Source organism: Myxocyprinus asiaticus, chromosome 38, assembly GCF_019703515.2.
Source record: "Myxocyprinus asiaticus isolate MX2 ecotype Aquarium Trade chromosome 38, UBuf_Myxa_2, whole genome shotgun sequence".
Taxonomy (NCBI): Eukaryota; Metazoa; Chordata; class Actinopteri; order Cypriniformes; family Catostomidae; genus Myxocyprinus; species Myxocyprinus asiaticus.
This window is the reverse complement of record NC_059381.1, coordinates 33,739,585-33,755,967: the sequence shown is the minus strand read 5'-3', so window position 1 is coordinate 33,755,967 and position 16,383 is coordinate 33,739,585. Positions and strand designations below refer to the sequence as shown.

Genomic DNA, 16,383 nt, shown 5'->3' with positions numbered 1-16,383 from the left:
AAAAGCACTTACATGAATTCTTCTGTTAAAACTTGTGTATTATTATTATTATTATTATTATTATTTTGCTGTAAAGTTGTTTCATTCATAATTTGTATTTGTCATTTCGTTTTAGGGTTTGTTGACATTAAATCCTCATGATAATGAAGTTGTAAAATTGGCTATAACTTTACACAGAAATGGTTAGTAAGTGATTTTATCACACTAAAATCATGTTAACACACATATTGTTTAAGTTTTGTGGCTATACTTTTGAAACAGTGAGTATTTTTACATTTACAGATTGGCCCATTCACTTCTGTTGTGAGTGCCTTACTGTTACCCAGGTTTTTGCTTTTTTAAAGAAAATAAATTAATTTTTGTGGTAATCAATACTATGCCACAAATGCTGTCTATAGAGCACAAGTTGTATTGAACCCGGAATATTCCTTGAATGTGTTATTATTGCAAAGTCAACAAATCAACAAAACATGGCTATAGTAAGCTAAATGTTGTAAGTGAGTAGTTGGTTCCAGGATAGTGAGACAGCTGCAACCAGTTAATATATTAGGGAGCCTATAATACAGCTGGGACTATAAATATGGTAAAGCTAAACCAACCGCAGGCCTATAATGCATGGTTCCAGAGAGATGCAGGACTATTCATCATCAGGGCTTTTCATCTATGGCCATCTGATATATGGATTCTGTCCATTATGAATTATGAAGAATGTTTTAAGAGTCTCCATGATATAAATCATTGACAAACAAAAAAGAAAAGATGTGAATCTTCAAAAATCGCTGAAGCATCTCCAAGAATGCAGGCTCAGTGTAAAAAAAAAAAAAGTCCTAATGGGATTTTGGTAATAAAGTCAAATTGAAGGAACTACAGTACATACTGTGCATTAAGTGAAGCTGATGCTGCTGATGCTGTGCAGCTTTGAAATATCACAGAAAAGGGCTTTGTATGGAGATCTTCAAATCATGAGAAAGTTCAGTTGCATACAGATGAACTATATCTGTCATTGAATGATGACCTGGATGAATGGAAATCTCTGCAGACATATTGGTAACACAATTTGGGCTGAACTAGTGTTGGAATTTGAAAAGATGATGAGCAGAATAGTGGCCTACAGGATCCTCCTGACCAGATGCAATACTACTGTATAAGATTCCAGCGACAAGAAATGTGTTGGTCAAAACTGAACGCTATGATGTGACTCAGCACAATCACAGCCAATCAGAACATATTTTTGATGTTTAATGTAAAGTTAAGAGGAGCATGATTTTGGACCAATGAGAGCTCACAGTGGGCGGGACTACCCGGCACAACGCTGAAGAAATAGAAACCAAACGTTCAAGAAACTGCCCTCTTGCTCGTCGCCTATCATGGTCACGACTGCTTAGGAACCTCTGATTAAAAATCGGTAATTCAAATGGTATGATTTTGGCCACAATTTTGCTATATGAGACAAATTTCGGGGATCGTTAATGATTTTTGGTCTTTGACTGCCAATTTAATTGTGATTTAATTGTCTTTGCAATAAATCTTTGCCTCAGACAAATTTCTGGCAGTGTCAGAAATTTTATGTCACAGTCATGTAGTGTGACTGCTCCTATGATGGCCACATGAGATTTGTATCTCCCAGTCAACACTGTCAGTTCAGACCCTTGGGACCAAAATCTTGGCTACGATGTGTATCGTACAGTCTGGCATAATGTCGCACAGTGTGCTATTGATTTTCCCCAAGATCTCGAAGGGATAATATCAAGCAGTCATATAAGCAACAGTCGAAAAGGACCGTAAAAATCGTACAGTGTGTACCTGGCTTAACATGGAAGAGATACAACTTTTATTGCTTTCAGTGTTGGGGAAGCTATTTTACCAATCTATCTTCCCAAGCTGCAAGCTACTAGTAACTTAAAGTAGTGAAACTACAGTCAAGTTACTCTTTGCAAAACGTTGTTAGCTACAATACAAGCTACTAACAAAATGTAACTAACTACAATGAACCTATTTAAAGAAGAAAATATTTTGAGATATATCAGTCGGACAGTATTATTTAATTCTGCAATCAGTTCTGATCGTAGAGGACTGTTTAGGTGAGCATGTTTAATTTTTTTATTACTCGGCTCCATTGCTACATTCGCAATAAACTGTGACAAATGTACTGTTTTGTGACTCTACAGCGATACACATTGGAAAATTTAGTTCGTTACTGGAAAAGCTACACTATTGTGATAATAGATGAGGTACCGACAAGCTACTGAAAAAGTTAGCAGCATCTCTACTTATAGTTAACTACTCCCCAACACTAGTTGCTTTGTGTTGCGTCTTGGTATGACACGGTGTTAACCTGAGGTGCACACAACATGGGTTAATCTTAGACAGACTTTTCCACTTGAAACTGGAATAGTGTCCTTTAACATTGGATATAGACAGTAAAATTACACTTTCAGACACGAACACATACATAACATATTAAACAGTCGATATCATGATACCTGGTGGAACACTTGACCAAGAGGATCTGTCCAGTCAAACCACTTTGAGAGGATGCCCTTGCAATAAAAGTAATGACCTGGTAAAGTGATGGAAGACATAGAACACTCATATATCTGTTATGCTCACAGATGTTTACCAGTCTTAGTCCTTAGGGGGAATTAGAAACCCAAAGAAAACCTGGAAGGGGAGAAGGAAGAAAGGTTCTGTCATAAATTTTAACATTAACCTTAGAAAATGACTTCCAGTAAAGCTCATGCAGCATTATTAGGGTCAAGACCAGGAGCATAAATCATACTTGTAGTACGTGGTGAGGTGCACCTGATGCTTGTTGTACCTTGTCAGTGCTAGTCTAGGTAGATCAGGTGTTCACAACCCCTGGGGGGTCGAGAGGGAACTGATGGGGGTTTGTGAGATTGTAAAGAGATTGCGTAAAACAAAAGTTAAAAAAAAAGTTTAAAAAAATAAAAATAACTGTGCCAAAAATGTACTTTTTTCCTTATTTTTCTGATTTGACATTATATATCAAATCATCATGTCAACTGTATCTTAATTTTTTTTTGTGTTTATATGACAAAGCAAGCAAAAGTTATAGCATTACAAAAATTATTTATTATTGTAACATCCGAGGTTGTTACCCCTCCTACCAACCACCAGAGGGAGCCCTCTCCCGAATACTAACTCTGTACCGTTTCTTTGATGACTTCCTGTTTAAACTATATAAATACCATGCTGTTCCATTTTGACTTTGCGAAGTATTGCCAGTTTACCCTGCCTTACCAAGCGTTTTTCCATTGCCATTGCTGATTGTTCTCTTGTTATGACCATTGCCAGTTTTCCTGGATTTACTGCCTTTGGATACCACTTTGTTTTGTTTGCCTTGTTGGACTGTCTTTTTGGTTTATTGGATTATACCGCCTGCTTAACAACTACCTCTATTTGCCTGCCGATTTGGATTTTTTGCTTGTGTACTTTAATAAACTTCCTGCACATGGATCCTAACACCGTCTCCATGGCCGGTTCGTTACAATTATGGTGTCCAAAAATGTCTCCATGTGTCCAAAAGCATCTCCAAACAAATAAAATATAATAATTGTACATAAGAACTAATTACACATGCAACACAACAATGACTAAAGGTTTGCATAGCATGCAGACATGATTTTAGTAATGAGATTTCACAGAATGAGTGTCATTTGACTCATTGAGTCTGCATCTGTGTCATTTACATGGTGCCATCTTCTGGTGGCCATATGTAACATTGTTCTTCATGTGGAATATCTAATGATCTATGCATTTGATTACCTTGTGTTTGGGATTGCTTGAAAGATAATCACCTCTAAGTAATTTGATATTTTATGTTCCGTTTATTTTTTGTGAAGTTATAAGCGAAAATGTGGCATATAAGCAACACCAACTTAACCGTCAAAGAAATATACTTATCTATTACTTGCTATATGTTTGTCTGTGAGTAAAACAAATATGCTGGTTGTATTCTACTCTTTGAGAGCTTTCCAACAACATATGACACATGGATATTTGATGAGTCTGATGTTTTCACTGATTGCAATATTTACAGTGCAATTATTATTATTTATTTATTTATTGGTAAATTATCAAAACAGAACACTTCTGATTTGTCAGCAAATTTCAAAGCACTTGTTCAGTTTTGGTCATAATTCCTGCATGCATTGGAAAGTAGAGATTCTAAGCTTTCAAACGATACCTATATTGTGTTGGTCAAGACTGTAGTTTTGACAATATCTTTACAATATTTTAGTTTTTTCTTACGGGCCCACCGGTGTTCCCTAAGTGCCATTAAAATGTATGAGTTAGCCTACTCAGTATTTCAAGTTAAGAGCAATTAACATGCATGTGTAGTACAAAATCAAAAGCTGAAAGTTCTATTAACTTAAACTTGCAACAGGAGGGAGGAGTGTGGCAAGGAGGAGGGCAGGGCTGGGCCATGATGATACACGCCTGGCCCCTAATCAGGCTAATCAAGCCGACGAGAGGGATAAATGCTGCCGGAGGCGGCAGTCCGGGAGAGAGAGAGAGCTACAGGCAGCTGCCCTGTATGTGTTTATGTTTGTGTCTTTTTGTTTAATTAAACATTACTTTGATGCTTCGTCCGGTTCTCACCTCCTCCTTTCCCTTTTACCCCGTTACACGCGACTATGACACGCACGCCATTGGAGATCGCTTCCCGCTGCTGCAGCCGGTGTCGGGATTTTCTACATTCCTCAACCCAGTGACTGCTCATTATTACTGTTAATAAATCCTTTGAACTGTTCCTCTGCTCTTGGGTCTGTTTGTCTCACTATTGTTCGTTACACAAAGTCCCTCAGGCCCCAAACATCTGAACCCATTTTTCCAGCTTTGACATCCCATTCCGAAAGCTCCTATCACCAGTAGATCGGCCATGGCTTTGACTTTTATAGGCATTTATCACCACTGCTGCTACCAGTGCAACTTGTATAATGTTCAGTTGGTTGGCCATTACTGGAAGTCCAAAATCTTGTCATAGAGCCTTGTAATTTTCCCCCCAAAATTCTGTTAAGCCTCAATTTTAGACATTTGTGATATTTTTCGACGCAAACCCAATGACTTGGTATCACAGGGGTTTGACGAGAAGCCACAAGAAGACAGCAGATCACTTATTATGGAACATTTATTCTCATTTCAAGAAACAGCACAATGGAAATGACTCGTGTGATGGCATAACAGCTGCCAAAAAGGAACATTTACTCATCATCTCTTGATGCATGAGTCAGAAAAGAATGAATATTACATTTACACCAAACTTGGGATCCTACTCGATACAAAAATGAGTACAACATAACTATTTACAACACAACACAACACTAATAGTTACATTTCCAAATGTGCCCAAAGAGGCCCATACTTTCTGACATTACCAAATGTCCAGCTCTAAACACTATTGACTCCTGTGTGATGTGGTGGTCAGTGTTGGTGGTGGCTCTCAGGGTTATTATCATAAATTAAAACTAAAACTAAGAAACAAATTAACACTAAAATGAAATGAAACCAAAACCAGTGGTTTAAAAACTAACCAAAAAAATAATATGAACAAAATAAATGATTGTTTTATAGAAGTCATCAAGCATTTATCACACTGAAGAATAACCTGACCTGTGTGTCTGTGTGGGAGAAGATATGCGATATGCCTTGAGATTGCCTGTAAGGTTACTGATACTTATAACAAAGATGAACAGAAATGAAGTCGCAATTGCTGATTGACTACTACAGAACACTCTTCATTCTGTTATGAAGTAACTTTTGCAAAATGATTTCATCTATTTTAGGATTCACATCTATTTCACGTTACTATGAGTACACATGTATGCCGGGTCCAAGTAAATTTTGTGTACATCAAATTGAGTCCTCTTGCTCTTGTGTGTTTTAAAGTTCTGACTCTGATGCATCTTTGGTTCTTTGTAAATAAAATGCCGCCTCACAAAAAACACAGGTCTTGTGGGCTGTCCCCGCAGGGCTGTGTCCCGCAGGGCTGTGTTCTCAACCCACTCCTGTATTCCCTGTACACACATGACTGTGTGGCAACACATAGCTCCAATGCCTTCATTAAGTTTGCTGATGATACGACGGTGGTAGGTCTGATCACTGACAATGATGAAACGGCCTACAGAGAGGAGGTTCACACTCTGACACGCTGGTGTCAGGAGCACAACCTCTCCCTCAATGTCAGTAAGACATAGGAGCTTGTGGTGGACTTCAGGAAAAAAGACAGAGAACACAGTCCCATCACCATCAATGGAGCACCAGTGGAGAGAGTCAGCAGCTTCAAGTTCCTGGGTGTCCACATCACTGAGGAACTCACATGGTCCGTCCACACTGAGGCCGTTGTGAAGAAGGCTCATCAGCGCCTCTTCTTCCTGAGACGGCTGAGAAAGTTTGGAAAGAACCGCCACATCCTCACACGGTTCAACACCAGCACTGTAGAGAGCATCTTGACTGGCTGCATCACTGCCTGGTACGGCAATAGCACCGCCCACAACCGCAAAGCACTGCAAAGGGTGGTGCGAACAGCCAGACACATCATCGGAGGTGAGCTTCCCTCCCTCCAGAACATATATACCAGGTGATGTGTGAAAAAAGCTCGGAGGATCATCAGAGACTCCAGCCACCCGAGCCATGGGCTGCTCTCACTGCTACCATCAGGCAGGCGGTATCGTAGCATCAGGACCCGCACCAGCTGACTTCACGACAGCTTCTTCCCCCAAGCAATCAGACTTCTGAACTCTTGATCTCTCACGATCAATATATATCAGCATTGCACTTTATTAATCTTATTATCTCACACTGGACTGTCCTAAATTATATTCTCTTAACAACACACTGGCAACTGACTATTAACCGACAGCCTGAATGTCAATACAGTACAATACAACCTACTGTACATTTTATATATACTATATATACTATTTTTTATTGTATACTGTATTGTACATTGTATATTATTATTATGTTGTGTAATTATGTGTTTATTAGATTTTAAATTGTGTTGTGTAAATTTGATGTTAATTGTAGATTGGTATATGTCTCATCACTGTCACGACTGCTATGTTGCTCGGAACTGCACCCAAGAATTTCACACACTATTGCACTTGTGTATATGGTTGTGTGATTTGATTTGTCCAGAAAATCACAATCAACAAACAGATACATTAAAGATGATACATTGTGTTTGGTGATTGTGATTCCTGTCTAAATGGGTCAATGACAAATAAGGTTTTCCAAGGTCATAATTTTTTTTATTTTTCATACATAAAATTATTTATTTTTTTACAAATATATATTTTTTTGAGTCACAAATAACAATATGTTTTCTTAAGGTTATTCCATTTGACCTGATTTTCCTTTTTTTTTTTTTTTTTTTTTTCAGAAAGGCTTCAAAATATATTTTATTTATTTATTTATTTTGCACTTATAGTCATGAGGGCCAAAACAGGTCCTATCTGATTGTTTTTTAATTTTTTTATTTATTGTCACATGACAACAGAATGGCTACCTGCATGTTGGTTACACCTCCTGATTTTGATTTGGTTGACAAAAGTTTTTCAAATATTAATATTGTTTCACTGCACAAAATTGTTTCACTGCTTACTTTTTTAAGAAATAACTTTTATTAGTTTTTAAGAAATAACTTTTATTAGTTATTTACTTTAAATAACTTTTAAGTAATGCTGTCAGTCAATTTAATTTTATAATCACGATTAATCGCATTATTTTTTGTAGTTAATCGCGATTTATCGCAAATTTTGAAAGTGCTGAAATTTGACACTATATATACTTATTTTCTTGTCAAAATGCATTTATTTCCATCTTAGGAAAGAAAACAAAACAATATGTAGCAATATAATACTTTATTAACATTTTCCAAACAAAGCCTTCCACAATTTTAAAACCAGATCTTTTGAATTGGGCCAGAAAAACATTGTTTTTGCTTTTTTTTATATATATATATATAAATTTACATTTATGCTTTTGGCAGACACTTTTATCCAAAGCAACTTACAGTGCCCTGATTACAGGGACAATTCCCCTGGAACAACCTAGAGTTAAGTGCCTTGCTCAAGGACACAATGATGGTGGCTGTGGGGATTAAACCAACAACCTTCTACTTACCAGTTCAGTGCTTTAGTCCACTACACCACCACCACTTATGACATAATAAAATAAAATAAACTTAACTCAAACTCAATATAAAGACAGAAATGCACCAACTGAAGTAACATTAAACGTTTCCCAAAATCTAAGTGAGAAAAATGTACACGTTAAACTTTTTTAATCGCATGCATTAATGCGTTAATTGTGACAGCCCTACTTTTATGAAAAACGTATTCTAAACATTTCTTTTTTCATGAATTTCAGCTTCAAATGAGACTATTTATTAATTTATGTTTATTTGTTTATTCATTTATGTATTTCTTTTTTGCTGTTTCCAGACAGTTAAGGCCTGTTCACACCAAGAACATTAACTATAACGATAACTATAACCATAAAGTTAAAAAAAAATCGTTTTAACTGTAATAGAATAGCAAAGTCCACACCACAACTATAATGATAATGGCACTGAGGAACGATATTGTTTGGATCACTTTCAAAGTGATTTTTTTCAAGCTGATGAATGACAAAAAACATTGACAGCCAATCAAAATCCATTCAACTTTAAAGGGCTGGAGCCGCAACATACTCTCATCTTCAAAATAACAAATTCCAGCACCGGATCTTACACACACGAACGAAATGGAAACTCCAGATAGAGAACGTTAACGGAGATGAGATAATGAATAGATAATGCAAGCTGGTAGCATAAAATTATTTCAGGTATCCAGCGCTTATTTTGTACAACATTGTCTTGTCTCCTTTGAAGTTGTATCCTTCTGTTTTTATTTTGGCTTCTTTGCGAAACCTAGAGCTGTAGCAGGTCATCTACATCCATTTTCTTGACTGTGAACATAACTGCAGGGCGTGCTTAGAATAAACAGAACGTTATCGTCCGTTGTTGTGGACGCTAATATAGTTATTGTTATAGTTACAGTTCTTGGTGTGAATGGGCCTTTACACCACTTAGACGTATTTGACTTTAAGCCTCAGACAAAAATATTGCAATTGCTTTGAACTCAGGAATTGAAAACATGTTCATCATAGCAGAGGTGTATTACAGCAATTGTTTGTGTGAATAGCATTTGTTTTTTACGAATAACTTAACAGACCTGGACAGAAAATGAGCATCATTGACCCAATTTAAAATGCTGCTTCTTTCCTCAAAGGTCTCGCTTCAAAAGTAAATATAACTCTGACAATGTTCTGTTGGTTTATCAACTGTTTCCTCAACTGATTCCTTATATATAATAACTAAAGCTAAAACTGAAACTAAAATATATCAAAACAAAATATTTGCATAAAATAAATACTCAACTGTAACTATCAAAACTAATCCTGAAACTAACTAAAACTAAACTGAAATCTAAAGCAAATTATTTAATAAAGATAGTGTTAAAATAAAAACAAATCTGAAAATGCAAAATGATGATAACCTCGAGAGGCTCCATAAGAGATGGCAGAAGTACAACATCATCTGGTGCAAAGAAGTCGTGGACTTCTTTATCAGTCACAAAAGTAGTGAGATGGCCAAAGTACAACATCATCCAACAGCATTTCTCCAGCTTGAAATCTCCATTCACAACAATGCAGGACCCAAACAACTCACAAAACCAAGTTAAAAAAAAAAAAAAAAAAAAAAAACAATTCTGCAATGTGGGTTTGAGAACTTCACTGTCCAACTATCTTGAACTACCATCTCTCTCAAACCACTTGTGACACCCTTGTAGAGTAGGTTGTTTGGAGAAGGTTGGAGAAGCCAGAAGAAGATGCAGAGGCACTCTCACCAAAAGGCACAGCTCAAACTCTTTCTTTATTGCATCAGCAGCCAATTAGAGAAAGCGTGCTGTTTTTAGTCTTGTTTGTACTTCCTAGCCACATTGCTGGGTCATGAACGCAACAGTACAAATATACTGTATGTGACATGTATTTATTTTTTCTGTATTTGCCAACATCTTAGAATGCAGCACTGTTTATACCAAGTCTCCAACTCTTCAACTTGCATATGGTTAGTACAGAGATTGTAATTCTGATCTGTAATTTAGATTCTGTGAGGACTCTCCTCTAAGACTCAGTGCAACAGATAGGCCTATTATGTATTTTTTTACTAATTAGATTTTCCACTCAGCTGTTCCACTTTTTGAATTGAAGAGGCAGCAATTCATAAATCAAATTTGGAAATGTTCAATTTTTTATAACTTTATTGGTTTATTATGATAAAGCTAACCATGATAATTATTTTTGTGTAATTTGAGTATCGTTTCATGCTGTGTATAATTTGACAGATTGTGATGTTTTCTTCTTACTACTAGAAAATTATGTCTCATACAAAATACAGAGTGTTGCAGCAAGGCTGTGGTGATTCATCTTGCATACCAGAACCAATTGTGTGTATGATTAAGACGCATTAATTTCTCCATGCAGTCTCGCAACCAATTACCTTCCCTCTTAAATGAGCCCATAAAGGAACACGGCACTCACATATTCACTGGGACAGAAGGGGGAAAAGAACAGTATACTATGCCTTCCACTGTGACACATTTAAAAAAAAATGAATATTTCTGAATTCAGTTCAATTCAAAAGTCATGAAAACATCTCAATTTTCTCCCATGCAATTATCTGCTACCAATTACATGATACAGAATACATTTTAAAATGCAATAAATCTTAGGGGCAGACATATACTGACGCAAGCGAATATGATGCCAAAAATGTGAGAATTGAACAATTCTGCAGATAAACCTATTTATATACATGTTTTGAAAAATCGCAGTGACAGAACACATACCATGTCGGTGTCAGATACTGGTCCAAAGCTGGTCACATAGATGTTTGTCCTCACTTCAGTCACACTCTCTGAATGGACAAAACAAGAACAGAAGTAAGAGTTAAAAATAACTTTATGAAAGAAATAGGGTTAATCCATGTCAAATCACCAAATTTCAGAAATTTCCCCAGTTGGTATTGTTCATTTTGTAAATACCTTTTCTGAAGTCAGATAAACAAATGATAATGAAAGTCAAAATGTTAAAGGTGCTATATGTAAGATTGACAACAAGCGTTTGAAATGGGTACTGCAGACCAAATTCGAAATATTGGAGAGTTGTCTGTCCCGCCCCAGACTCGAAACTCATGTGGGTTGCCAGAATGTTGACACGCAAATTAGCCAACTCAGCATCCGTTTTAAAGGATTTCTGGGCTTTAAGCTGTCTCCATCTTCCAAAGGCATTTCCAATATTTATCCTTGTTTTACTACGCCTCTGGTCATGGTGGTTTTTAGACGGATGGCGAGGCTTTTAAGGTCGGGTGGAATCTGTTATCTCTGATCCAGTTCATTTGCTGGCTTCCATGGCTGCAGCACGCAGTGCTGTTTGCCTGCAATCTTGTTCAAATCTGGCAACCCAGCAGTGTCGAAATACTATTGGTGAGTGGGCAGTGGGCGGGATCACACAGGCCAAAACATAAACAGAAATTCCGGCCCGGAATGGAAACTTCAAAAGTAGAATATACTGGCTGAAGCATTGTTATTGGAGAAGCCAGTATTTCAACTTAGCATGTTTCCTAATTTTCTAATGACATATGGTCATTTTATGATTTAGTACGGTACAAATACTACAAGGTGGCAGTGTCATTATTTATTTTTACACAGGGATGGGCAGGTCTATTACTAATATTAGTTGACATCACATCCCTTGTTTCATTATATGCCAATGGTGTGAGTCTGAAAATTGGAAAACAGAACACTATTTTGGTTATTTTTTCAAAGTCGGAGTGCCTATAACTCAAGAATTATTGAAGATATCTTAATAACCTTTTAATTTCTGTTTCAGAACAAACTTTCTCGCATGCATGGGGTTCTTAGTGTGGCTTTAACCCTTTAAGCTCTGAAGTTGTTTTTAAAGATTAAGGGCTTTTGACTTTTTTTAAAAGTTACAACTTTTTATTTTTTTTATTAATTTTAAGATTAAAGGCTTATATCTAAAAAAAAAGAAAGAAAGAAAGAAAGAAAGAAAGAAAGAAAACAAGGAGGGTCAAGTGTTTGGTATTACTGTGAAGAAAACTTTTCAAAAAAAAAATTATTATATAGATTATGATACAGTCCGAGACTCTCAGTCTAAGAAACTGCTGAAAAAAATCACAAAAAAAATAAATAAATAAATAAAATAAAAATAGCCAAAAATGTACTTCTTTTTCTTACTTTTCTGATTTGATATAATATACCTCTGGGTGTAAATAAGGTAGCTCTGAAATTTCCTTTTTTTTTTTTTTTTTCTTTTTTTTCACATCATGTCAACTGTATCTGAGAAATAAAAATGTGTTAATACGACAAAGCAATCAAAAGTTATATCATTACAAAAAATAATTTATCCTAGTGTACAAAAACACCTCCATGTGTCAAAAAGCCTCTCCAAAAAAAAAAAACAAAAAAAAACACTAATTGACCATAAGAACTAATTACACATGCAAACGCAACAATGACTAAAGGTTTGCATAGCATGCAGACATGATTTTAGTAATGAGATTTCACAGAATGAGTGCCATTTGGCTCATTGAGTCTGTGTCGTGTACTTGGCGCCACCTTCTGGTGGCCATATGTAACATTGTGCTTCATGTGGATTATCTAATGATCTATGCATCCGATTACCTTGTGTGTGGGCTCGTTTGAAAGATAATCACCCCCTCTAAGTAATTTTATGTGACAATTTATGTTACATTTATTTTTCTTTAGTTATAAGTGAAAACACGGCAAATAAGCAACACCAACATAATTATCAAAGACATATACTTATCTATTACTCGCTATATTTTTGTCTGTGAGTAAAACAAATAGGTTATATTCTACTCTTTGAGAGCTTTCCGACAACATATCACACATGGATATTTGATGAGTTTGATGTTTTTACTGATTGCAATAATATGTACAGTGCCATTTTTTATCAAAACAGAACACTTATGATTTGCCTGCAAATTTCAAAGCACTTGTTCAGTTTTGGTCATAATGCCTGCATGCATTGGAAAGCTTTCAAACAATACCTATTTTGTGTTGTTCAAGACTGTAGTTATTAATATTTTGACGATTTTACCAGCCCATCCGAACTTAAAGGGTTAATCTGTAAATTGCTCAATTTTACCCATTTCCAGTGGTTGAAAACCAAATGTGGGTCACATGGTGTATAAAGCTATTTTTTCTTGTCCAACAAAACAAAAGGTCTGAAATACAAATTCTGTTGAAAATAGAACTGTACCGTTTTTATTCACGTAAAAGCAAGAATGTCAATATCTTTATTTTTGAGAGTCTAAAAATACATTGTTTGATATTTTCGTTTTATCATCAATTATGTGTTTCTTTCACCAGTAAAATAATGATCAATACTGATTGATACAGGACCCTCTGATTGAGTTGACACAGAATGACCCATTATCATTATTTGAACTTTTAAGGCTATTGTTTCATCCAAAATAAACCTGTAAAATAAATCTGAGGAACTCTGTCTAAACTTTGATCACTGGGGTTCTATAATAGCAGTGCAACAATCTACCACTAACAGCTAAAAGTGGAAAAATAAAATAAAATACATAAAAACAACATAAAACTATAAAGCACTGTTTCTGTGCTTTTTCAAGTCTAAAGTTGGATCATTACCCCAAAATGTGACTCAAGAATAGAGCACTTGTGGTAAACAAAGGGGGCATATTAACTCATTTTGGAGGGCAAAACAGCTATTTTGAATTTGACTCACCATTAGGTCCACACCTGTACACCTTGCATTTACATACCTTGTCTCATAGAAACTTGTTACTATATCTACATTTTTGCAAAATGATTTTTATTTGGCTCGTTGTACGTATTGCTGCATTTTCCTGGTGAATTGAACTCTAGAGGTACTGCAACAACTATGACTTTTATTCTTTTTCACACAAATCACAAGTAAATGGCAAATTTTCATGTCACAAAAACATAATTTTCAACCTTTTTCTTACACTATGCTTTCTTATGACATCAAGACATTTTTTCCAAAAGTGTCATAGAAGCCCCAAAAAATGACATGGTTGCTACAGCAATTACGTTTTTCATGTCACTTTTGCTTTTTATGACACTATCGGTTAGGTTTAGTTGTAAGGTTTAGGTTAGGAAGGTCAGTTTTGTTGATTTAAAACCCTATAGAGTATTAACCTTAAAAACCTCATCTGTTTGGGAGAACGTTTAACTTGCTTTTAGTGTCACTCAGAGCACATTTCACCTTGGAACTGCTAGGGGTGGGCGATATGACCAAAATCTATCAAGATTTGAATCAATTTATACCAAAATAACAATATATATCAAGAGTTGTCTTGAAAATGAATAAAAATGTGTTTATATATTAAATAACCATATTGCAATGCCTATATTTGGAAATTTCAAACTTAAATATAGTCAAAGTAAAAAGTTAATATAATAAAAAAACTCAGCCTTACCAAAAAGCTAAATTTCACATTACGCCACATTTCAGTCTGATATGTTGACCATTATTATTATTATTATAAACTTCCCTCAAGAAACTCAAGATCTTCTCAAAGCAATGCAACAAAGAAAATAATACATAAGTTAAAAAAAAAAAAAAAGAAATAGGGTTTTTACTGAAAATTATTGAGTAGCGCAAGTGATCCCGCTCTGCGCTCTTCTGTCTCTGGAGCACAGCCGGATGTCGGCTTCCCAATATGCAAGCTTTTGAATGTCATTGAATTTGCTTGGGAAGCCACAGGAGAAAAAAAATTATGCCGGAAATCCCATGTCTCTTCAATTCTTTCAGTCTCACATGAAGCCCTGCCCTCTGACAAATAAACCCACTCCACGCATATGGAAATGTAAATATCGCAATATACACAATATGGCAAAATCTCTATCGATTGACACTTTATATCGTCGCCACGATAAATATAGTCATATCGAACAGCCCTAGGAACTGCCGTGATTTTTGTAATGAACCATGTAATATTACTTTGCAAAAATGGACATAATCACAGTGACGTAATTTTCATGATATCAGGCTCAAATTAACCTGCGTATTTGATAGAGATGCACCGATTCCAATTTTTGAACACCAATACATGAACCAAGTACCTAGTTTTAGTTGTTGGCCGATACCAAGTACTGATACAAGTCCCAGATAGCACATGTACATCTCTGAGATGTCTGTTTTAGACCTTTTCATCTGGAAAACATCACAATCTAATTAAAATCTGTTAAACATCTTAAAAAGATCAGATTTACAAACATTCTAAATCATAAATGTCTCAGAGACATCTGCTGAATGTCTTATTGACAACCGAGGCATACTTATTGTCGTACATATAATAGACATATTGCAGATGCGCAAACAACATAACAAATATGTCTTCAAGACCTAAACACACAAATCAAATAGATGTCTGGGTGATGTACATGTGCTATTAGGGGAAGTTTTGTTTTGTATACGTATGCCATTCTATCTTTAATAGCCAATATTAGTGTTTTTTAAGTATTTAAAATTGACCAGGGTGTAGCTTACCTTTAAAAGTAACCTAGCTACATGTATCATACATTATTCATGCTTTAACTATGTAATTTTATGCATATTGTTCAGGGCATTCATGGAGTGGACAATCCGGAATTTATTATTGATCGATTGTTCTGAGTTTGTTGCGATAAGTCTGACAGAGTTCGATGTTCCTTTGATTGGATCAGGGATGGCTGACAAGTGCTTGGGAAAGTGATCTCTCAGTCATATACAGGAGTGTGCGCGGAGAGAGAGAGACAGTGCGCGGGCACATAAGAGAAGCCACATAAATATCAGGTAAAGTTCGATAAAATGAAAACTGAAATTCTAGATTTAAATGGTTTTAACCTCATGTGACCCTGCGTCCACATGGACATTGTATTTTGGCTTCACTATATGCAATGCATAATTTAAATGAATAAGAGCCGACTAAATACTGTTCACAAGACTCAAGACTGTCATTTAAGACATTTGTCATTTGAGTCACGTGACACAATAGCATGTCATTGATTTCCTTGAAGCGCTCCTACGGACGCAGCGCCAACAAAAGTGCCTCTGGTAAGAAATATCTTTACGTTTTTTCATTGAAACCTGTTTGTTTGTAAAGAGTAGCGTCTCTAGTTTCATTTCATATGCCACTTTAAAACATATTTTTCATTTTTTGTGCATCAGCATGCTGATAAACATGATGTCTACATATGTGGACACTGGCACCATATTTCCTCAAATGTAGAAAAA

The 16,383-nt window shown here is 35.8% G+C and overlaps 1 protein-coding gene across 4 annotated transcripts in view; it reads right to left on the bottom strand.

Moving 5' to 3' along the window:
- The window catches only part of LOC127429346 (gamma-aminobutyric acid receptor subunit alpha-3-like), a 327,245-nt gene that overhangs the window by 192,568 nt on the left and 118,294 nt on the right, over positions 1-16,383 (bottom strand). For all 4 annotated transcript variants that reach the window (XM_051678328.1, XM_051678324.1, XM_051678325.1 and 1 more), the window contains one exon: positions 10,917-10,984. In XM_051678328.1, the coding sequence (XP_051534288.1) occupies positions 10,917-10,984 (68 nt within the window). The remainder of the gene's footprint in view (positions 1-10,916; positions 10,985-16,383) is intronic.